The 26,384-nt window shown below is 35.9% G+C and overlaps 1 protein-coding gene across 1 annotated transcript; it reads left to right on the forward strand.

Annotated features, from left to right (window-relative positions):
- Window positions 1–23,673: 23,673 nt before the first annotated feature.
- LOC110862783 (SEC14-like protein 2) lies at window positions 23,674–25,993 on the forward strand. Its single transcript, XM_022111991.2, has 6 exons — window positions 23,674–23,910; window positions 23,986–24,064; window positions 24,149–24,192; window positions 24,263–24,377; window positions 24,994–25,284; window positions 25,699–25,993. The coding sequence occupies exons 1-6, from the start codon at window positions 23,788–23,790 to the stop codon at window positions 25,872–25,874; spliced, it is 828 nt and encodes a 275-aa protein (XP_021967683.1). The 5' UTR covers window positions 23,674–23,787; the 3' UTR covers window positions 25,875–25,993.
- Window positions 25,994–26,384: the final 391 nt, after the last annotated feature.

The raw sequence follows: 26,384 nt of genomic DNA on the forward strand, positions 1-26,384 counted from the left end.
TTCGAGGGGTGCCACAATCCAAAATTTTTACTACGGAACCACTCCTTTCTTATTTTATCTTATATTGTACATTACAGTGTGATGAGATTCTTTAACTTTTTACATACTCAAAACATATGAGCATATTGTACCTGTTTGTATGTACATATGTAGGGAAGATTAACCTTGCAGCGTGGAAACATTGCTGCAATTTTGGGATCTCTTCCAGCCGGACGAGAGCTGGATGAGATTTTCTTACTATAAGACTACGAAATAGGTTAAGGGTTTTTTTATTATTAAATTTCGGATAGGGCAATTTTGTGAAGCGCTGGGCGTTTAGACTTTTCTAAAAAAAGTAATAATTGTACACATACATAAGGGTTGATTCATAATTGATGGCACTGTTTTTTCGTGTACTCCAGCTTTAACAGAGATTCAAATTCTTATGAATGAATTGTTGCATATGATAGCCAAACCGATGTAGTGTTAGGGTTTTAGTTCAAAAAGGTTGCCAATTAAACAAGAACATCGTCAGACAAAAAGAAAAACAAGTCCAAGCAAAAGCTCCAAGCGTGGTGCACTTTCACAAAAACGCTGCCGAATTGGACAAGAAAATTCCGCACTACTACCTCAAAAATAAGAATATTCCCAATATCTCATTTTACCGTTACATACCAAAGTATGGTTCAATAAAATCAGCCGACTTCAAAAAAATTATTCATCACCATGTGTGGCAGACAACCTCCAAAGTCATCAAAGCAGTGTAAATAATTTTGAGGGGATGCCATCCACGTTGGATCACCTAGCAGCCCAACGGGTGAAGATATCAAAACCAACTCTTCGCCGAATTAAAGCATAATGATTGGGGATTAGAACATCAAAACAACTACGTCCTCAAGATCCACTGAAGATAAAAAATTAAGAGCCAAAATGGGATGCAACTAAATTTACGAAAAACTGTAATCCAGAATACTTGCCAGTTGTGACGAAGCGCACATCACAATAACGCCACGAAAAGTTTGCAACTAGCAATTTTTTATTGCTACAAGTCGTAAGGATGTGAAGCATGAGGTTAATGTATTAAAGTCAAACTCGCAAAAACTGAGAGATTTGGTTAGCCGTTGACGGAATTGGAGCAATTTCAAAGCCCTCAATTATGCATTGGACCATGACTCCATCTCTTTATTTATCAAAATGTATTAAACACCGATTCATTCCTTACATAAATGGTCGTCAGGAGACCCAGTCAGATTTTGGTCGGATGAAGCCACCTGCCATTACAGTTGAATTGTAACCGACTACCTCAATGAGAAAAAAAATGTTTCTTTGGCAATATTGGAACATGCCAACAATGTTCTCCTAACAAGTGGGATTGAAAGCTTTTAGGCTTGATACGAAAGAGAACATCCATGAGGACCGAATGTGATGAAAATCATGCGTTGAATTCGATTCGTAATGAGTCAAACCTGAAGATTGTGGGGAGAAAGTTAGGAAAAGCAACAATTAACAGGCTTGGAAAAACTTGTCAGAAATTTTTTTTAGAGGGTCGACGGGACCGAAGTGATTTTGGTCAATGTTGTGCATCGCATTTGTAACAATTATTAACAAAGTTTTCAACATTTCAACTTATCGTTTTGTGATGAACGACTTTTCAACTCGTGCCATCAACCCTTACATCTCTGCGAATATAATCTATACTCAACTGTTTCATTTCTGGTGATATCAGCGGGAAAGTCACGTGCCCATGTTAAGTAAATGGGCACATGACTTTCCCGCTGATATCACCAGAAATGAAACAGAGTTTACAATGAATAAATGCATTTCACTCTTAAAAAAATTAACCTTGCAATTCAATGCCACTGATGGGTTTGAGAACATTTCAAGTAATAAAAATATAACAGCAATCCCGCATTCTATTCTATACACATACCGTCGTATTTTTTACGACTAATTACTTAAAGCTCTTAAACTCTAAAATCAGACTTATTGCGTAGTTAACATTATAAATAGTTGAAATTTTTGCTTGTTCGAATTGTATGTACCCGCAAAAGAACTGTTATAAGAAAAACTCATTGTAGCGAACTCAGTTTATTGAATTTCGAAAAAATAAGTACATAACTGAAAAGCCAATGAAATTTTGTAGAAGAAACACGATTCACTTTTTAGAATGTCAATCAATGTTAAATTATACAGTGACAGCCCTTATGACTTGGAAAAGAGTTTAGAAACATTTAAAAATTGTTTCAACGGATACAGACTATATCCTTTTCACCGCTTAATCGCTCTCTTGCCACCTCATTAATAAGCAAGCTTGTCCGCGAAGTCACTCACATTTAAGATAAACTTTCACACAGCAGTAATTTGGACGAACGAACGCAATTTACTCGAATCGATAGAATAAATACATATCCCCCTTCAGAAGGTTGCCTCAAATTAACTAGTGTCTCGAACCTCGCAGCACGAGAAAATCAAGATTTCTTCTTGATGGAACAGCATATTCTACTCACAATTCATTCATTCATACAAGTCTGCCGTCACCATTTATAGCTACCATACCTATACTATATGTCACAATTTAAGCAAAATATATTCTCATATTTGCAGTCTGGATGAATCAAAATTTGTCCATGATCTTTATATTCTAATATAAACTTAAACAATACAAATTATGGCATAATGATCTTTATTAAAATTACCTGGATTATCTGCAATACCAATGCAGCAAGTCTGCAGTAAAGTTAAAAATAACGAAGAATAACATAAAACATGCGTTGGCATCATTTTTGCACATAGTACATACGTATTTACATACTTAGGTAAGGTGCATACATCAGGCACATAATTTATGTAGCATAAACTAATCCAAACTAAGTAATTTACCTTGCTATAAATATATAGGTATATACTTTACAAACTACTTTAGCGGAAGTTAAAAGGGGTCTTAGTGAGTAATTATCATACCCCGGACAAATATTTTTTTATCCTACCCTACTCGTGTTGAGCTCAACATGAGTAGGGTAGGATAAAAAAATATTTTTGCGGGGTATGGTAATTATAATGGTGCACAGTGTAACTCCTTTATTACGTCGACCTGAGTTCATACTACTTATGATATTCTTGGCAGACGGGCCTAGTTTGCTGGTTGACGGCTCCAACTAACTTATGTATCACATGCTTAAAAATATCCCACCGCAATTCACATAGCTTAATATACATGTCCCAGGAAATTACTGTATCTTGAATATTAGTTTTTTAAATTTAATTTTAGAATTAATCAACCCGTTTCGAATGTCGACCAATTGTATAAGAATAAGTAGAAGCACCCAGAATTAAAAATAATCGAATACAACCTTCACCCTAATTTCCGCACAAAAAGTTCCAGTCTGGTTTGTACTTGTACATAAATACAACTCTGTATTGCTGCAGCGAACCTACATAGATGCAAAGTGGGACGATCAAGTTCTGTTCAACGTATTCAAGTTCCTAAAAAAATGATTGTCACTAATTTAATGTGGTCTTCGCTTGATTTGTTTTCAAAATACTACGCCCACTTCTGGCCCCACCCGTTCGAATGGGATCCATCGAAAAAACAATTTGTAGCAAATCCGAAATCGACAAAGTTGCTTCTCTACTTTATATCTATGACGAACCTGGGGTTTGCCCCCCTGACATGCGCTACACTCTTGACTGCTGCAGCATTGGGTCATACCAGCCTCGAGCTTTTCGAAATACTTGTAACCATCCTGCTCTTATTGTTTGTAACACTTGCATTTGTTATGGAATTATCAATTACAACCTGTGGCGAGGATTTGGAACTTTGCAGTAACCACTTGAAACGACTTGATGCCAAAATTCAATCACGTAAGTTGACAGATGTGTACTAGTAGTGATCTGGGTTGGCGTCAAATGTGGATTACCGTTAAATTCGCAATTGACTTGTGGATTTAAACGGTATATACAAAGCGACCCGAAATGTAGTCTAATAACAAAACCATAAGTGGCCGTGTAGAATTTTAGTCTTAAATTAATCAAAAAGTTTCTTTATCCCAGTGATTTAATATTCACGCCATGATATGCAGGTACCTGTGACCTACTGCAATAGGGATAAAATAGGTATAATTAATAATGTCGTTCACCGATACTTTTTCTTAAATGCATTGCATTTTCCAATTTTTACGAACTTTAATTTTGATATAGTTCATAATATGCACTATACATCATATGTAATCGCATATAATCTAGCATTACTTTCAATTAGAGAATCCGCTTATGTAATTTCACCTATTACCGACCACATATATATGTCTCGAACAAGTTGCGAAACAATTTATTTTGCTTACAGAGTTACATTCCATTGGTTGTATTTTTGAATTTGCATTTTCTCAGGTGTGCGTCCTTCACCGCATTCCACCACGACGTTGGATTATTTGGGAATATTTGGACACATTGTACTTATCACTTATACAGCATCGCCATGGGCGGTTACCACATTCGTTCTTGCTCTCGACATTAGGTTGGATCCTGTATTTCTAATTATAAAGCATTGCACACCTGCCTATTGGAATGCATCCTTGCTGCAGGTATATTTCTTATGTCGCCCAGTATATATGTTCCCAATAATGCAAGTAGCCCGTAGTTTGTGCTTTGCCATCCTCATCGGCACATTGACTGGCCCCTTAATCATTAACTTTTGTGAGCATATGGATACAACCGCTTTTCGAGTATCCAGCCATTTACGCTCACGGACTGTCAAGTATTTTAGGGATTACGATACCTTGAGAATTTGCACTACTGGCATATTCAAAGCATTTGGTGCGATTATATTCTTCTCGTTGACAACGGTCTTCATGCTCACGGTAATAGCAAATTTCATCTCGATCCGGTTAAGGAAGGAAATTCCCATGTCGATTTACATATATTTTCCATCAATGGGATTACTGGGGCCGATAACGATGCAGGTCATATTGTCGTTCGTTGTAGCCATCAACGACAAAACAAACACGATTTTGGCTAACTGTAAATTAAATATAATCAGAAGCAATGAAATGAAATATGTGAGGCGCAGAATCCGCGCCATGCAACCGATTTGTATATACGGGGAGATGGGTGGCTTTAAGCTGTTCAAATGTAGGAGATCAACCAGGGCCGAATATTTTTCGTTAATGCTAAATTACACTGTGACTGCTCTGATGACTTGGGAGAGAGTTTAAATAAAATATTATTTGTATTTTGCAATCAAATTTAGTCATGTCGTTTTAATTCCGACCGCCTGCAAGGTCTGCATACTCGGTATTGAAATTGCACCAGGTACAGATACCTGAGCGAAGATCGACAACACCAAAGTTAAATCAAATCAAGTAACACTCATCGGCCCAACGAATTTCCCGTTCTTATTCTCCTAACAAAGTTCCAGTTCGTGTAGTTCGCGACATCTACATACGCAAAGAAAATAGTTTGTTCCTCAGAATCCACAGTTTACCCAAGATGTTACTTGAAAGACAAAACAGCGAAATTTGCAATAATATGTAATGATACATAATTTTGTGCATACAGTTACGATTTACGTATCCCTAAAGGTTTTATAAAAATCTTCTATTCAGGCGGCACTCAGAAGACTGTGGGTCCTAGTCTAACTTAATACTGGACATACTATATTTGAGTAACTCAAATTGAGTTAAATAATTTACCCTGCCACATACTATTAAATAATCCATCTTGCTACAAAACCATGTTGTAGACTAATAACACATACCTATCTTAGTTATCCACTGCAAAATATTAGTCTTACGTATATCATAAATAAAATTGTGTAAGTTTAATTGGTTTCTGTTCTTTTATGGGGCGTGAAATATCAATTTTTGTTATTATTAGTCATCCTGCCTTCTGACGAAATTGGTCCCAAATATAACCAGCCTGGTAATATAAATACAATCGCAATTAGTTCAATCTACGTTACTGAAGAATTAACGAGAATCTTCCGTGGAATTTAATCTCATGCTATAAATACATACTGGGCAAACTATTTTCAAGTGTCGACCATTTTTATTAAGAATACCTATGAGCCTCCAGGCAAGAATTTAATTAAATATGAAATAACCTTCACCTTATTATGGCGTATAAATGGTTTTGGTTTAAACCAGCTTATACATGGCTCGATATTAGAAAAACTGTCCGTAAACCTATCCAGCCAAGCAGAAGCGTCACATGTATATGCATATATGTATTAATCACATGTACTAAATAAGTAGCCAGCTCAAGTTATCCACAGGTAAGCAGAATTGTTCATCTTCGTAATATGAGTATACTGCTCTGGCGAACCTTAAATTTATAATAACTGTCAATTTGATGTGGTCTTCGCTTAATTTATTTTCCAATTTCTACGCCCACTTCTGGTCCCACCCATTCGAGTGGGACCCATCGAGAAAGAAATTTGCAGCAAATCCAAAGTCGAGAAAGTTGCTTTCTTACTTTATATCCATGGCGATCATGGGATTCGTCCCTCTGACATGCGCCACACTATTGACTGCTCAATCGCTCGGTTACATCAATCTTGATCTCCTCCAAGTACTAGTAACCATCTTGACCTTACTGTCTGTAACGATAACTCTTGCAACAGAATGGTCATTGGCACGTAATGCGGCTGATTTGGAACTTTGCAGCAACTACCTCACAAGACTTGAAGCACAGATTAAATCGCGTAAGTTCAAGACTATATAAGATATATAAAAGTACAGTTATGTAGTGACAAATGTGTATTGATGTGCATCTCAAGTGGTGCCATTCAAGTAGTGCAGCAATGCAAATTAAAATTCATAAAACAACTTTGATCGGTTATCTACATTTATCAGGTCTACGCTTCTCTCCACATTTCACCCCGGCCTGGGATCACTTGGGAATATTTGGACACATTATACTAATCACGTACACTGCATCGCCGTGGTTACTTATTACAGTTTGCCTTACTCTCCACATTACCCTGGACCCTATATTTCTACTAACAAAATATTGCACACCTACCACCTGGAAGACATCAATGCTGCAAGTTTACTATATTTGCCGTCCCGCATACATCATCCCCATGATGGGAGTAGCCCGTAGTTTGGGCTTTATCATCCTCACGGGCACCGGAATTAGTCAATTATTCCAAAACTGTTTTGAGTATATGAGCACCACCGCTTTTCGAGTATCTAGCCATCTACGTCCAAGAGTGGCCAAATATTTTAAGGATTATGACACCTTGAGAATAATTACTACCTTCATATTCAAAGCGTTTGGTGGGATCATATTCACCGCTTTGACGACGGTATTCATATTCACTGTAGTAGCGAATAACACCTGGATCCGGCTAAGGAAGGAAATTCCGATGCCGATTTACATATATTTCCCAACGATGGGATTACTCGCCCCGGTAATTATGCAGGTCATATTGTTATCCCTTGTTGCCATCAACGACGCGACAAATAAGATTTTTATGAAGTGTAAATTTAATATTGTTAGAAGTAATGAGATGAAATATGTGAGACGCAGGTTGCGCTCGATGCAACCGATTTGTGTATACGGGGGGATTATGGGGTCTAACTTATTCAAATGTTGCAATTCAAATAGTTTTGAATATTTATCATTTTATTTTATCATATTCATATATCATATTCATATCATATTCATATATCATTTTATCATATTTATTATTTTAGTTAATGTTAGACTACACTGTGACAGCTCTCATAACTTGGAAGAGAGTTTAAAGAAATTAGAACATTTTCAAAGAGGATTAGTTAGAAATGAAAAATCCGCGAACTCGTCTTCAAGCATTCTGGGGTTACAGAAACGTACACTTGCCGACACGAAAAACAGCAGATTGAAATTAAATCAAGTAAATGATAATAATCCATCGTATTCGTATGGCATTACTACATGATTGTCACCAAAATTACCGATAAACCCTCTTTCCCCTTCTTCGCCTGCTTTGTAATACGCCCATACGCCCGCAACAAGCTCATCTTCATGAATATGCAGTTTGAGCGACCAATTCATATTTACGATCCCTGTGATAGAAATCCTCAAACTGTGGCAAATGATGCTATTTACAAATGTAAATAGATCGAACCATTTGGACCGGAATGTCCTGTGGAAGATTGTCCATGCTGAGCTATTCAAATTCATGGACTAATGGGATCATGCGTCATCAGAAATATTTTACCAGGATTAAACAAATAGCAAAACTAAAAGCAGCAAGAAAACGAGCACGCACGTTGACAACATGTCCTCGTGTATTCGTTTAATTAAGACCCAAATATAAGGTACCTAATTTACCTAAGTAATTTACAACGCTATATAAATATTTTCAAAATAATTTCAGCTTAATTAGTCAGTTTAAAATTAGTCTGTCCTAATAATAAAGCTGCAAGTTCAACTGCTTAGTTCCTTCTGAGACGTGACCGTGTTGAAATGATTAAAAGTCATCATGCTTTCCTTTTGCTGATGGAATTGGTTCCAACCATTCCCAGTCTTGTAATATGCAATGTAATATGCACGAGACTCTAATGTCCGCATAATTTAACTTTATTTAGATTTTATAAATGGCAAATTTCTTTCAAATTTCTAGCGATTCTGTATAAGGAGGCAGCATGCTTTTCGAAGTTTAATTAAATCGTAGAAAACCTTCACTTATCATAATTGTCACATGAAAACGGCTCTAGTTTAAATAAGCTGGTACAACAGTCGGCATTTGAAAAACTACTGTATGTGCTAAACAAGTAACCAGGATTATACTTCAGAAGATCTATATATTTTCGCACTATATTATTTTATCCAGCCTTCATACTTGGTTAGATGGTCAAGCTCTATTAACATTTTTAAATAAGAAAATAATCCCCAAACATGATTGTCACAAATTTAATGTGGTCCTCGCTTGATTTGTTTTCAAAATACTATGCCCACTTCTGGACCCACCCATTCGAGTGGGATCCATCGAAAAAACAATTTGTAGCAAATCCGAAAGCGAAAAAGTTGCTTTCTTACTTTGTATCCATGACGATCTTAGGATTTGCCCCATTCATATGCGGCACACTATTGACTACTCAATCGTTCGGGTACAGCAATCTTGATCTTCTCGAAGTACTAGTAACCATCTTTATCTTATTGCTTGTAACGCTAACTGTTGCATCGGAATGGTCGTTTTCAAGCCACGGCGATGATTTAGCATTTTGCAGCAACTACTTGAAACAACTTTACGCCCAGAGACTAGCATGTAAGTTTGTAAATATTATATATACTTACATGTACAGTAGTGTTCTGTATGAATAATGAGTCAATTCTACCATTGACTAATTTACAAATATTTAAATACATATGTAACCTGCAAACTTTCGAGTAATTGTCATTGTTTATACGCATTTTCTCAGGCTTACATTCCTCTCCACATTCGACCACGACCTGGTATTTTTGGGTATTTTTGGGCACATTACCCTAATCACTTACACCGCATCGCCATGGGTAGTTACTACAGTCGTCCTCGCTCTCGACATTAAGCTGGACCCTGTATTTCTAATCATAAAACATTGCACCTACCCACGGGAATGTATCGTTGCTGCAATTCTTCTACTCTTTCCGTCCCTTATACATTCTCCCCTTACTGCAAGTAGGGCGTACTTTGGGCTTCATCATCCTCACTTTCACAACAATTGGTCAATTAGCTCTAAACTGTTTTGACTATATGAGCACTACGGCTTTCCGAGCATCTAGCCACCTACGTCTGAGAGTGGCAAAATATTTCCTGGATTACGATACCTTGAGAATTTGCGCTAACATGGTACGCAAGGCTTTTAGTGGGGTCATATTCTTCGCGTTGGGGACCGTATTTATGCTCACTGTCGTGGCGAATTATACCTCGATCAGGTTAAGGAAGGACATTCCTGCGTCGATCTACATATATTTCCCAGCGACAGGGTTACTCGCACCTATAACGATGCAGGTCATATTGTCGTTCCTTGTTGCTATAAATGACACGACAAACAAGATTTTGGATAAATGTAAATTCAATATTAGCAGAAGTAACGAGATGAAATATTTGAAACGGAGGATCGGTTTCAGATTTGAAACGTTCGATACAACCGATTTGTTTTTACGGGGGGTTGATGGGCTTTAACCTGTTCAAATGTTGCAGGTCGAACAGGTCGGAATATTTATCTTTAATGTTAAATTACACGGTGACTGCACTCATGGCGCGGAGGAAAGTTTAAGGACGTACGATTATCGTTATAATTGAGAAGAATAAGTCTGATTTGGCCAAGGAATTAATAATTTATGCGGAATGGAATGCAACGCAAAATTAAAGTAAATAATTAGAGTAATTAGAGTAAATTATGGCGTCATACTGCAGTCATATATAATAATGTATGCATTCCTTTTCGCATTCATTTAATCAACAACTTCATAAAGAGTGAAAAATACAATTCACGCATAAAGAATTAGTCAGTATTTTTTCCCACAATGAATTTTGTTTGAAAAAATATTTTTCTAACAAATATGACTGTATAGGTATGTATGTCTTTATATATTATTAATTTCGAAAACCGATCTATCTGTATCTGATTCATCAATAAAATCATTTATATGTACATATAGAAAAAAACTCTTGTAATCATATGACATTTCTTAAAACTTGTGCTGCAAGACCATGCAAGTTTATTCTTCACAAATGTATTTATCCACTGTGAATCTGGGTTTTGAGTACAACATGTGGTACAACTTTGGGTACAACTTTTGGTACAAAGTAGGGTACAACTTCCTTAGCAACGTTAGTAGAATTCCCTAGCAACGTTAAAAAATTACCTAGCAAGGTTAATAAAATTACATAGCAAAGTTATAAAATCCTCAGGAACGTTAACCCCGTCTTGAAGATGGGCTTATTGGCTAGTTAATAGATACCAATATGGATATTCTGTAGTTCTGATTTGATGAAATTACCAAACCTGTTGAGGTGTGGCACACTAGCGATCATGTACGATATGAATTTTATTACCGGATTTTTAAAAGTGTAAATTACAGAACTAATTACATACATACAAATGTATGACTATTTAAGTTTGGATTAAAAAAAAACTAGTTTCACCATACATTAACTAACTGGTACACTAACATATCACATCACACGCAAAACTAAATTATTACTGGAATTATGAGATTCCACATTATTTATTCTTAGGTACCTACGTACATACATACTTATTTAGGTATGCATGCATGATACCCAATTATTTACAAATTGCTAAGCTGTCTTTCTAACAAATAATGAAACAAATTTCCTGTCGTACTTATGCATATAATTACGAGTCCTTATGCATATGTATTCTAAACTCATTTATTCATGGAAAGACAATCTCATCAACAAGACTACAATTTGTTGATGCATGGTAAAACCCATCTAAATATCGGGTGCCAGTATAACCGCCCAACTAAAATTTTATTTCTTCCAACCAAAATAAATAATTTTCGCAACACTAACATTTGCAACCAATCGATTTTTTAAATCCAACCAAAATGTCAAATATTACAACCAAAAAATTTTAAATTTAAGCAGCAGCATAATTAAGTTTAGACAGTAAAAATGTTCAAATGCAACAACATTTTTAAGAAATTTCATAAGTTAGGGGACGTTCATAAACTCCGTAACGCAAATGTGCAAGTTTTTAACACCCACGCTCCCTTACGCGCTGTATGTCACGCTGGTGAATTGAACGCTCCCCGCCTATATCACTTAACGTAAGTGTCAAATTATGAATAAACATTAATTAGTTAAGATATAAATAAGCGGGATTGTCATCCCCTGCAAAGTTTCAGCCCCACAAAAAGTTATCGCGTACCGCTTTTCGAAAATCGACGCCCTGACTGTAAAAACCAAGCTATCACCTACCCGGAGTATAGTGTCTTTACGAATATTTAATTGTGCCTTGCTCGTTGGAATTAAAGAAAGTGACTGAGTGAATATACGATTATTTTATCTACTTAAACTGGATTTTATTTCCAACAAATTACTAATTGTCAACACAATTCAGAGCTCTGCACTAACACGAGTTGATTGGCGACTAACTATAACGACAAATTAATCGTGGACATCAATAACAAAGAATTAACAATTCTTACTCTTGATTTCCTACCACGACGACTAAAATCCAAAATGTCTGACTTTGACAACGACTAAAACTCGACTGTGTAGAATTCTTCTACCTACTTACTTACTACGACTTATAACAAAGACGCGCACTCAAAATCCCACTCTGACGTCACCATGGCAACCACCACCACGTCACGGGGCAATCTTGCACGCATTTTCAACAATTTACAAAAATACATAAAACAATTTCATAAATACATCATTTTACATTTAACACTGACAATCCTGAGACCCATACTCAAAGTGGTAAAGTTGTTAAAATATGTCAGCTGCATGTGAGTTGTGTCATCCAGAACAAACTGCAAAAAAGGGTCTCAAAAAGGACCAAAGTTCACATGTCAAATAACTTTTTCTCGAAAATCACTAGAAAAACGACCCAGTACGCAGCCGAGTTAAAACAAAATCTAGGAATTTCACTCATTTGTAATACTCAGTTAACTATGAAAACCCCTGATGCCACTGGTCTGAATTTTTTATGGATTGTCAGACTAGCTGCAGTTTTAATGTTGTTTTGGGAAATTCTTCAGGAATAGTGTAAGAAAAATACCTTCGAAAGTATATGCAGGAACAGTAATGAATTCGCGAAAATTGCGATATAGGCTGTTTAGCTAAAAGCCTGGGGAACACGTTGAAGAAACAAAACAAATTCATTGATGCCGGCTACAGTCTTTAAAATTTAATTTTAAAATCCAATTTTAAAATCAGTCCAAATAGGATAAATGATCCTCTGTATAAGGCTTTAGGTGCAAAAAGTAGGAAGGTGGAAAGACTTCCTGCCTATACTGTATTTCATTCATAAGCTAATTCTCGAAATTTATCTGTGGATAATTTTTTTCAACTCACCCTGTCACTCAGCGTTTAAGGGAGAGTGGGTGTTAAAAAAATACACATTTGCGTTATGGAGTTTATGAACGTCCTTTAACTTTTGAAATGTCTTAAAAATTCTGTTGCATTTGAACATTTTTACTGTCTAAACTTAATTATTCTGCTGCTTAAATATAAAATTTTTTGGTTGTAATATTTGACATTTTGGTTGGATTAAAAAAATCGATTGGTTGCAAATTTTAGTCTTGCGAAAATTATTTATTTTGGTTGGAAGAAAAAAAATTTTAGTTGGGCACTATAAATTTGACCCCTAAATATCATACTAGACCAGGCGAATATTTTCTTTCTCCAGTCCATAAAACGTATATGTACATATATCTTCTATAAATCATTATTAAACAAGGATAAACTTGACACAATGTGAGCAAAACATTTGTACATAAAACGCTCTCCTCATTTTCTGTTAGTACTGAAACTTATTATTTTGACTTTTCAGGAAATCAGGACGAAAGATGTTTTTTTGTTAGTTTTGGCAAACTTATTTCCTTTCTTGGCGGCCGAATCTTTCTGGTCGATTCTGGATATATTTGGCGACTACAACATTCACATTTCCTCCTGCAATAATAACTTATTTCTCAATCTTAATAGGGCATACGATAGTCCCCCGGTCATCTTAAGTTTTCCAAATTGTTACAACTCCTCTCACACTTATTATCCATCCCGAAATCCTCGTTTTGCACGTTCTTCTAACAAGTTCACCTCCATCGGTTAAAGACTCGGTTAAAGACTTCGTCAAATTATATTCATTGGCTAAACCACTTGCGCCGAGATACGTCCTTATACACGTTCAAAACTCTGCCGTGTTCTCTCGTTCCCTAACAAATTGGGATGATCCGTTATATTCGTCAACCAATCAACCAGACCTTTTCCACATGCCATTCAGTCAACCCCACACCCCTTTCTCCATCATAATCCAGATAGACGGGGAACTATCCCCAAATATTCTGGACAAGGCGAGGCAATCCTATGCCAACTCTTTGCAAAGCAAAATCCTAAGTGATGAAGGAGCTCTAATTTGGAAAGCGTTCGAACCTGTGGGATGTAACCCAATAACCGAAGGATACCACGCCCTTCCAAGATTCTGCCTATATGAAATTCTTCATCATAAATACAACCTTACGACTTTGCATGCCTCAAAAATAAATCCAAATCGGCGCCATGATGTCGTTGGTACGATCGTTTTTGACGTAGCAGTAGTCTACAATTCAGAATACTATAATTTGTTCGCCATTTATCGGGTCGAGTTTGTTCAATTCTTCTTCCAAGTAACGACACAAAATCCGAACATGTACATTGGTAGCAGTTTTGCCTCGTTATTTTCACCTTTTGATTTTGTGACTTGGCTATTCATACTTTTTACCTGCCTTGCTATCTCACTGTTTAGCTCTTGGGGCAATACGAAACCTAGCCGCGTGACTAATTTTATTCACTTCGTAACGCAATTTATTGCTATGATTTCAATCCTTCTCGGCCAATTTGGACCAGGTTTAGGTAGAATTTTCACGACAAAATACACAGTTCCTTTATTTCTGACGTTTTACTTTTTTGGAAGTTACATTCTCATGGAAAATTTGTACAAGGGATACATCTTTGCTGGGTTGACGGTTCAAAGTACGCCCCACGTGCCAGACACATTTCCCGCCTTGGTTGACTCAAATATTCCTGTGATATCGTATCATAGGTTCGCAAGAGGTGTTAGGCTCCCATCGAGACAGCGGCCATGCGTCCTCAGCCATAAAATTATTCCAGAAATATTACCAAATATCGATTCCAAGTTTGCCGGCATCTTGGCCAAGTTTAATCTAGGCTGAATTGTATTTCAAAATTTGATTACGAATTTTTCTCCAATGTCTCGAAAACAAGGGCTTTATCCGTACAAATTAATAGGTCCGTGCAAAGCGACACATTCGCATTTGCGGAGACATTCACAGTTCTTCAGATATATTCTGACATGATGAATGTTCTCGGGGGACGATACGTCGTCCAGAAGCGAGTCGAAACTCCTTTTCATGAAAACGTACTAATCGCCGGGAAACGAGGTATTGTTCAGAGTAAAATCTACCATGTTTTTAAGGGGCTAGTGGAAAGCGGAATTTTTAAGAGGTGGGAGACATTACAACTATTGGGGAAACGGTTGGAATTCATAGATGACCACGTAGAGCCAGGCTCGGCGGGAAGGAGGAAGCTTCTCACGGGGTCTTGGGCGGTGGAGGTTGACATATTTAATGAGACGAACGCGGTACCTTTTGATATTGTAAAACACATTTTTGCACTTTTTGCTATTTGTTGTGCAATTGGGGGAATTTCGTTCGTCTTGGAGGGGAGAGATTTAGTACGTCTTAACATTCGCTTTATCATAAAACTCATTATGGAGTTGAGATTTCTGAAGAAGCACGTCTGTACTTTGAACGTGGGCAATTCGAAAGCCCCCTCTTGTCATAAAAAGGTCAAACTGTAAAAAAAATATAAAATTGAAGATGAAAACATTGAAATGAATTTTTGAGTTTGTAAGTTACAAATTGTAACCCCAAAATTTTATAAACATTTACCCATATAAATAATTTTGATTAATACATATCACGTTTAAATTTAGAAATTAATTTTAAAATTGCACTGCTATGTATGAATATAAGTTGTATTCCCATAAATCTAAGAAACTGATACATGCATGTAGGTCATAAGTTCCTGATTAAAGTAATTAATTTTATGTAGTTTTTGTTGATCCGCCTTCATTTTGGAGCTTATTTTAGAGGGTTTGCAAGTGGGAGGTGCCTGTATTTAAGACATGTTTTATGAGTTTTGTGCTGAAGGCTACATTGGATGGCTAAGGAGTAGGGTATCACATGTTGTCAGACTCAGTTTTAATGTCCTTTAGATATGTTGTAGTACTATATGAGTGCGCAAAAAGCGAAGGAGGGAGTCTTGTAAGACTCCATGAGCCCATTTACGCCCGCCACACCCGCTCAAAGGCGCCAAAACCCTCAAAGTTGCCGCACTAAAACCATCGCTAAAAATCGAGTTTAATCTATCTGTATCCGATGTAACAATAAAATTATATGTAGAAAGAACTTTTGTAATTATATGACATTTCTTAAAACTTGTGCTGGAAGACCAAGCAAGTTTATTCTTCACAAATGTATGTATCCACTGGATAGACAAGCTTACAAGAGGTGTGAGATGGTTATCTCCCTCCGATGTTCATGGACTAATTTTAAACCGCTCACGCTCAGAACTTGATCCATATCTTTGTGTTTTCTAATCATATTTGACCGTAAAACTTTAATAAAGTTAATAAATTTAATCGTAAAACTTTCATAAAAGCCGAACTAGGTAGAAAAAAAATATCATGAAACTCAACAAAGTTCATAAACTTTTTGGCTGGAAGCGATTCTCAGAATACCCCTTTGCATGCGGCGAACTTAATTTCTCACTCGAGAACAGCATTAAGTTTGAAATTTGAAAGTTGAAATTTAATTGTAATTACACCAATTGTGCAAGTTTATTAGCAGGATCGAGTTCTGCTCGTGTCTTAGAAGAGCAAAATGGTTTGAATTTATTTATAAAATATTTGCATTAAATACATATGACGAGAAATACAAAATATTTATAAAAACTGATCTCTGAAGTTAGTTTCAAATTATTATGCACTTTATTTTTTACAGGAAGGTGACAGCCAGGGTGACGAAATGGAGGTCGACATTGACGAGTCGACGACAAGACTTGACCTTGCCGGAGGAGAAAAAGTGGACAACGTGTCGTTTAAACTTTGGATCTGCGGTAATTACATAGCTTAATTAATACAAGATTTATTGCCACCCACGGCTTTATCTATGCTAATTTATATAGCTAAAATCATTTAGCTACTGGTCCCATTCTTACTGCACAATTTTTTCTCAATGTCACCTTGTATGAAACTGACCATGTATTGTTGTATACTAATTCACGCGGCGAACCCAACTGGCATTTGAGATTTGGAGGAACCAGAAAGGGTTCGCGGAAAGTGCATAAGGAAAAACGCATCCATAGAGGGTTCATTTTTCCCCCTTAATCCGTAGTATTCACGCAGCGCGTGGTGACTGCTTCCGGACCAAGCAGTGCGTGCTTCGCTCCACGACAGTGGTGCACCACCCTGCCTCACCGCCACCACCACCAATCCACATATATCCTCGCATCAAAAAATGACGTTGGAAGCACCTAGGTGGGTCGGCACCGCCATTTGAACATTTTCTCTCCAATTTTGGAGTCACGTCTCCGCAAATTTGATGCTCTAAATGGCGGTACCGACGCCACCTAGGTGCTTCCAACGTCATTTTTTGATGCGAGGATATATGTGGATTGATGGTGGTGGCAGTGAGAGTTGCAGCCACCAGTTTTGCAGCTGCAACGAAATCGTGTGTGCTCCCAAAATCTCACTTTTTCATCTCTTTTGCGGTGGCTGTTTTTCAAATACACTTTCCAGGAACTCTAACTGTGGATCAGTTAGAGGCCTCGCAGGAACTAGTTGTATACTAAGCGTCTCTTGTAAAATTTTGAATGTACTTGCAACAACTGTACCCTCATGGGCCCGAAGTGGCCTCAATAGGGATTGAATAAAAATCTTATCTTATCTTATCTAAAATCATTTAGCTACACAAATTGGCAAAGATTATCAATTATATTATAGATTATCAATTTAAACATTAATTAATTAATGGGTAATGTTTGTTACTGTTCAAAAACTGACAATTTGGTTTTTATTATTAATTTATTTCAGATTTTGTCTGTTTGCTCCTTGGACGCGAAGTCTTTGAAGTCCGCCCGACTCGTCTGCACCTTTTGGGCCGACGTGGGCGCAACTCTGCTCGGAAGACAGAGGAACCTTAACTTTTCGACAATACCTGAAACCCCCAGCGCCTTGGCGTTGGAGCTTGGAGACTTCCCCCTCCCAATCGTGCAGAATTGACCTCATTCAACCCCGAACTGGTCAGAAACGTGACATTGGACATGCAATGCACCTGCCCTGAAATTTGTACCTGTTCCCTGCACGATCTCCGCCTGCCAGCCAACTTTGCAATCCGCCTCCCCGAAATTTGCGGAACGTTGGAAAAACTCCTCTTCTACGTGGGACGGACATTCAAACCGTGCTTGGATGAAATGTGGACCACTTCTCATTTTCCGAACCTCGCCCGCATCTCGATCGTCGCCAGAGAACCGGATGTCGATAATCTTTTTGCTGAATGATACGAAATTCCGGACTATCAACCCCTCGAAAATCTGAAACTGTTCAATTTGACCATAATTCCCAGCTCGACACACTGCTCTTCTGGGGGTCCTGGCTTGTCCCCTTTGGTCCAAGGGTTGCTCAATGCTGCCCCCAACTTGGAAGTTGTCTTCCTCAAGACGACGTTCTACCCGGATTTTACACCATGTAAAAAACTGAAAGAGTTGAGCTTTGATTGTCAACAATATGTGGACTATGGTACGAAGAAAGTTGTGCAAATTGATCAGACCGCGATGAACTGGATGCTGCAAAATTGCAAGTCTTTAGAGAATTTGACGTTGGATTATTGCATGTATCGTTTAACGTTGGTGGAGCCGGTCCAGGTAAAAAAAATCACGCAAAATTGGCAGGCTTGGGCAAGATACTTTGTTTTAAGATACAAGATAAAGATACTTTTAGAAAAAAATCCAAGATACTAGATAAAGATACTTTATTCTCTGTTTTTTTCAAGATACTTAGATACTAAGTAAAAGATACTTTTTAGTATTTGTAAAGATACAAGATAAGATATAGTATCTTAATTATTCCACAAGATACTTTTGATTTTTTTTATTAAAAAAAGATAAAATTTCACTTTTTTGCTATTTAGGCATCGCTAGTAAGATGAAAGTCTTACTTCTGAGTAGTTAGGCATTGAAAAATACCTTCCACTAGCAAAAAAACGCATATTTTCTTAAAAATTACAATTACTACCTCATAAATCTAAGAAAATAGATGTCGCGGGTAACATATTTCGCAAAAAGTATCTTGTATCTTAAAAAGTATCTTAGATACTTTCCTCTTGATGGAAAATATCAGATACAAGATACAAATACAAGATACTCATTGAGGATTTTCCAGATACAAGATACAAGATACTTTGAGCTGAGGCGGCTGGAAGATACAAGATACGAGTAGTATCTTGTATCTTGTATCTAGTATCTTAAAGTATCTATCTTGTCCAAGCCTGAAAATTGGGTTAATTTGCAGAGCTGGGAAAATCTTGATTAAACTAGTCAAGATTAAGATTAAGATTAAGATTAATTAATCTTAATCCATAATCTTAATCAAGAAATTTGATCGTATTAATCAATAATTTTAATCTTAATCTCACACGTCAATTTAATTTAATTTAATTTAAATTTTTAATCTTTGAATCTTCGAGTTTAATTTTAATCAGGATTAATATTATCATTAAAATCACACCATCTGTTACTCATCCTTGTAAATCTCTAAATTTCAACGCACGACCGTCTCTCAAGACTGGAACCATTTCTAAAAAATCAAAACAATTCTAAATTTCTGACAGGTTCCCTCTTGAAAGGAACGTTATTTAAAATTGTATTTCTTAAAAGGATTTAAAAAATTGGTTCTCATCATACCTGTTCAATAATTTAGTTTTCATTCGAAGTTCAGTCATCCCTATTTCTGACTGAAGATTTTCATTCACCTTCAATCATTTTCTTTCAAATTCATTTCATTTCACTTCATCCGACTTCATTTCTTACTTCACTCCATGTATTAAGCATAGGGTGAAAAATGAAATGAGTGAAAAATCTTTCATTCACAGTCATTCATCTGAAATGACGAAATCTTTCAATCATTTTCACTCAAATCATAGGAAATTCATTTTCATTCACTATCACTCACCATCATAATCACTCAAATGAATGAAAGTGAACAGGTATGGTTCTCATTAAAAAAATAAAAAAAATAAAAATAAAAATAAAAATAAAAAGTAAAAAAAAAAAAAAGAAGACTGTTTTTTACTCATATTACAAGTTATTGTATTCGCCTTAATTTACCCAATAAAACTTCAATAATTTTGGACAACACTTTTGAAGCGCTGATACTTCCTCATGCTTTTCTCAAATTTTAGAATTTATGATATAATATCGATGTAAACAATAAACAACGGAGAAAAAATAAAATTATTGTTAATTTATATTATTAATCTAGATTAATTAATCTTTAATCTTTAATCTTCGTCATAAAAATAGATTAATTTAATCTTAAATAATTTAATTTAGTAGCAGACGTATAATTTTAATCTTAATCTTAATCTCTGATTCGGGGATTTTTAATCTCAAATCTTAATTTTTAATCTCGAAACTCATTAATTTCCCAGCTCTGTTAATTTGCCACGTACGTTGGACACGTGGTGCAAAATTTGAAACATGTTTGTCGGGAAAGTGGGGGGAAAACTGGCAAATGAATCTATGTAGAAATAATAATGAAAACGGTCTCAATAAATGGGGAATTTTTCCCGTTTTTGAACCTTTTTCTTAAAAACGGACCCTAAAAAAGTTTTCTAGAGCCCGTTTTTTGCAGGCCGTGGAAATTCTCGGGGGTTTTCTTCCCACCATTTTCCCCCAAAAAAACAGAAACCAAATTTGAACTATATAATTTTTAATTAATTAAATTTCTAAGATGAATCTCCACCTGCCGAACCTCACCCACCTCAAGGTCAAAGCTGTCGACGTGTACAACACCCCGGATCTCACCCGCCTTCCAAAATTGTCCTCTTTCTCCATAGATTTTTCTATCTTTGGGGATGGCGACATTTCCGAATTGATTGGCCCACTTGGTCACCCTGGGATAACCTCGCTCGACCTAGCGTGCACCCATGATTCTGCCAAAATCGGTGGACGTGTACCCGCTTCTCTCAATTTGGTCAGCCTCTTCCCCTCTGTTATGGAACTCAAGTTGATATTAGTCGTTAAAATTGGGGCTGGACCCGACCAAGATTTTCTCGCTTTGACCGCAATGCTGCAATCGTTGCGTGACTGGGACTTGGCCGAGGGACAGGTGGACATTCATCATGACGGATCGGATTCGATCAGTGAGTTTTATCGGGGCGTGTTTTATTCACGCGTGGTCATTGCCGTGCTGGAAGGACTGGCGGGATGGAAAGGTTTGAATGCAATTTGATATATAAATTCGGAATAAATCAAGTTACAAAATTTTCATAAAAGTTGTTATCAAATTACGAATTTTTAAAAATTTTTTTCGTAAATTTTTTTTAGGTTTGAGTCAAACTTCCCTGGAATTTTATGGGTATCATGCCGAGCAAGGTTTTCAATTGTCGGACCGGATGCGAGCGGGCCTTTTGTCATGTAGGATGATGCGACGCGTGGATGTGGGAGATCTTGAGGTACGTTACTTATCTTGAGTGTATGTACTATTGGTAAAATGTGTAATTTTTTATTATGCTAATTTGTTTCATATTTACGCATTTATGTAGATGAACGAGGAAGCTGTGAACGCTTTTCGTGCATTTATTGAAGAAAATAATTTGCCAATCGTTACTTATTATGACGCTTCAGCAGAAGGTGAAGATTTTGACCGGGTTGATGACTAAACTGGTTTCTGATAAAAATGTTGTTTTTTTACTATGTATTTCTTTAACAATTTTCAAAAATATTGCTATCCTATACTTTAAGGCTGGAAGTTGGAGTTTGATTTTTTTATCCACTTAATTATTATTTATTATATGTACATGTAAATTTAATTGCAGCCGTTAATAAAATGGATTGAGCATTTTCCCAATTTCAAAATTATGAAGATCGCTTTAAGAAGTATAGGCTGCTAGATTTCAGAAAAATTGCACACGACAGATATCAATCTAACCATCCGCCATTACGTATTTCAAAAAATCTCCATTCCTATTCCCATCTATAAATTATTACTAAATTCAGCTCAGTTATACCCACGAAAATTTAAAACATGACTAACTCAATTAAAAAACCAAGAAAATTAATTCGATTTTCATACTCTGGGAATTCTGTAACTCAATTAATTTACGTGCATGCAATGCAAGTGCATAATTTTGTCTTACTGAGAATTCCAACAAACTGATCAGACAAATGTGTAATCAATCGCGATAAAAATGCAAAATTTGCATACATACATACATACGGCATGCAAATGAACTTGCGTGCCTCCTTACCTCCAAGACATGCTTAAATCTCACCTTTCATATTTACCTAATACAAAACTGGGATTCCTGACAGCAAACCTGTCGAAATTTTCCATGCAATGGGTGTGGCAGGTATGCACGTGTCTACCGTAATAAAAATCCGCTTCATCATATTAAAACGCAGGTACATACTTGAGTCTAAAGTTTAAACCAGTTCCAGTTTAAACAACTTAGGAGATCATATGCTTATGTATTTACATTTATTGCTTTAGCGTCGCTTGAACAGGGTTTCTAAAATTTAACATTCTTAAGCTTGTAGTGGAATACAAAGTTTTGTTTGTGACTTATAAATATAACGCAACGGATTTCAGCAAATACATAAATTACGTTTTTTTAAATAAAAGTACGCATTTATTGATAAATTATGTACGTTCAAAAACATAATTTGTCACAAATGTGTCGATATAAAAATCAGCGAGTCATAAATGCACATAGAAATTATCTAAAAAAAAGTCTGAAAACACATGAAAATACGAAAAGAGCGTAAAAACTATATAGTCTATAGATGTAAGGAATCTTGAAAAAACTTTGCTACATAGGTTATCCTATTTATTATTGGCCATGTGCCAGGTCAGTAAAAAAATCCAATTCGACCTACTACATACATACATACATATATTATTACATTCAAAATAAAATCATAAAACGTTGTGGCCAGAAATACATACACCCCTACTTAATTTACCCAGTCGTTCAGAGACTTGCATTAATATATTTTTTGCATGCATTTTATGTATGTACATATATACAAAAAAACATGGTAATACATATATATGTGACCCAAAAGCACCTTGTTATTAACCCTGCACCCTCGTAAGAAACCTTATTTAATATATAACAAACATGTACATACCCATTACATAAGTTCGCTCATCAAGTTTTATTATCAGCTTTACATAAAATGTGCCTCATTACATATTTTTATTGGGACAAAACCCAAGAAAATAAAAATATGCTGACCTGACTCTAAACAACTTTGTTATATATACCAAAAAAATCAGTGCTTATAAAATCAATACGCTTTTTTTGCATTTTACTTATTAGCAACTCGTGAAATAAAACAGTGGCCGCAGAAGTATCGGGGACATCTGGGGAAATTATCACTATAGGAAAGCGAGGGCCGGGTTTACATAGACGATGGGGACATTGTCCCTTTGTCCCCATGCTTCTGAGGCCACTGGTGACATAAAGTAAAATACATACATACACGAGCACAAGATACCGACACGCCTGACCGCACCTGCTCAATAAGTCAGTTTACCGATACAAAAATTATGCTGATTGATACATATGAATTAATTAAATTGCTATGTATGTATGTACGCTGTTCTTATTTTGCTGTTTTATCGTGCACATCGCAGTCAACTTTTTTTGCATATTTGATTTTATACGACGTAATTCATTACCTGCACAATTTTCCTCGTCCAGTACTCGTCTGACCGGTAGCTAAACAAGTCATCTAAATATTTAATCTGTTATATATTTCCATAAAAAAACAAATCGTATTTCTTGCTCCTCAAAAAAAGTAAAATGTTGCTTAATAAGTTCCTCAAGTTGTTTCTGGTACATGTTTTCTTCACATTTTGCATGGTGGGGGACTCTTCGCAGGAAAATCTGAGTTTGACAAAGAGTGAGAAGCAGAAACTGGACAAGGTAAGTATTTAAATAATACTTAATTTGCATATTGTCAAATTTAAATATGCATTTAAACCTGAATTAAATTCACAGTTCAAAAAGTCCGTCTCAACCATTAAATTTCCGCAACCTTGGATGAAAGAGGATTTAAATCTACTCAGATATTTGAGAGGTAAGTTAAAGATGTTTGCAAAAAACGTGCAATTATGTAAATTAATTTCCTTGTTAATTTTTATGTATATATTTATTTATGCAGCGAGAGTATGGGATTCTCAACGTGCAAAGGATATGTTAACGGAGGTGAGGAGCACTTTTTTAAGGAAATATTCCAAATTTCCAGTAATATATGTAAATTTATTCTTTTTTATAGACGGTAAAGTGGTGGCGAGATTACGGAATGGACAATATTCATAAGGAAGACTGGTCCAAGTATGAAAAGGAGTTTCCTATTTATCTCGACGGCGTCGATACAAATGGACAGCCTTGTAAGTTCATTTGTCGCAATTTTTTGGGAACAAAATTTTGCAAGGTCAATATGATTTCGATGTACAGTGCTGGCTGAAATTACGATAGCTACACTGTAAATAAAGTTGAGTAAAATTGCCACCAAAGCAACTGTTGAGCAAAATTTACCCTGACAAAGGTAAAATTTACTCAAGGTTGAAAGATTTTTGCTCAACCTTGAGTAAATTTTACCTTTCTCAGGGTAAATTTTACTCAATAGTTACTTTGGTGGCAATTTTACTCAAAAATTGAGTAAATTTTAATCAAATTTATTTAGGGTGTAATACAGATATATTTACATATCCAATAAGACTCACAATTTGTATTTCCCTATTTTCATAAATATGTAAGTATTAATCGTCAAGTTCGCATGCATGTCTCGCGTCTCTCGAAAATTGAGCATTTCAATATAAGTTTGAAAAATTTTTTAAATTTTTGCAAAGCTTTCGCTAGAAAACTGTAGGATACATACATATTTCTCTTAATTTTATACGTTGTAATAAATACGTACGCCAATTAAGATCGAATTTGTCTATTGACTTCTCAAAAATTTAGTTGTCTCACTTTTTCAAACATTGCAACAAATGATTTTTGTAGTATTTGCCTTCACCTTTGGAGAATGGGACCTTCGCAAGGCTGTTGTGCAAGGGAGGCTGAAGGGCGTGATCCGATGGCTGTTCAAACGCCGAGACGAAGTGCACAAAAAGGTTCGGGATTTGCAAAGAGAAGGAAAAATTAACGGGACGCAGTGGAATTTTATCCTGAACTTGGACAACTTCAACTCGCACCAGCACCTCTGCGCCCAGTGCCTCCAACTCTACACCGAGTGGACAGGAACGTACGAAACGCACTATCCCGCCGGCGCGGATAAAATTATCATCATCAATTGTGAGAAAGATTTTGAACAATTTTGATTATTATAATCTGAAAAACATATTTACGTTGTAAGAAATTTTTAGGTTGAACTTTTTAAAGTCTAAAAATGTGCAAAATATGTATTTACAAGCTCATTTCCACATTTGTCAGTGTTTGGCTCATTTGGTTTCTCAGTTTCATAAATTTTGCAATATGTATTTTAATTATGTAATTAATTTAAAGTCTTTAATTTTTATAATATTGATTTTTCAATTGTTTTTTTTAAGTTTTACAAAACTGCAAAATACATATCTTTCACAATTTTTAATTTCCAAAAGTAAAGTTAGAAATTGCAATACATTTTTTAAGAATTTAATTTAATTATATATTTCTGACTTTTTGCATGACAAATGTCAAATTTGCTAAAAAATGTGTCTATAATTTCAGCTCCGGCCTCTTTCGAGATAGTCCTTAATCTGGTGCGTCCCTTGTTCTCTCCGTCCACCCGTCAAGCTCTTAAAGTCCTCGGACCAAATAAGAGCGAATGGTCGCCCATCCTTTTTTCAGGAATTGACAAGGACCAACTTCCCGAAAATTTTGGAGGGACGAGACACTACAACTAGAATTAATTTCAAAATTGTTCATGTAAATATATATAATAAATACTTGAAAAAAATAGTTTACATGTTTACTATTTTTTGACAATAAATTTCCTGAGCTTATACATTACATACCATCAAAAGTTAAGTTTACATCGAACTATCAAAAGTCGTATTTATTTCAAAACCCATGAAATTGAAAATCCATTTTGGAAATTTTCATTTGAAGACATGGAATATGTACAATGAGACAATTATAGTTATCTATGTACATATGTATATTTGCATACATATGACGCCGTAAACATATTTACATATGTAAGAGTTCGCCCTAACCCTAAGCTAGCTCATTGTTCACGCTGGGTTTGATTTATTGAGACTTATATAACACTCGGAAAACCATGTTAACACGGAAAACCTTAATTGATTTGATAACGCACATCTCGACGTATTTACCAAACAGACACGAGAAGGAGTAAATGCATACACATTAAAAATTTGTATTGGACTTCAAGGCCACTTCGGTGCTGAGAT

This window comes from Folsomia candida, unplaced genomic scaffold (assembly GCF_002217175.1).
Source record: "Folsomia candida strain VU population unplaced genomic scaffold, ASM221717v1 Fcan01_Sc068, whole genome shotgun sequence".
Lineage (NCBI taxonomy): Eukaryota > Metazoa > Arthropoda > Collembola > Entomobryomorpha > Isotomidae > Folsomia > Folsomia candida.

Bases quoted from the DNA above. Each gene is read 5' to 3' on its own strand.
- LOC110862783 (XM_022111991.2), top strand. From the start codon at position 23,788: ATGTTGCTTAATAAGTTCCTCAAGTTGTTTCTGGTACATGTTTTCTTC. The intron at 24,193-24,262 runs GTGAGGAGCACT...TCTTTTTTATAG, and splicing joins CAAAGGATATGTTAACGGAG to ACGGTAAAGTGGTGGCGAGA. The intron at 25,285-25,698 runs GTGAGAAAGATT...CTATAATTTCAG, and splicing joins TAAAATTATCATCATCAATT to CTCCGGCCTCTTTCGAGATA.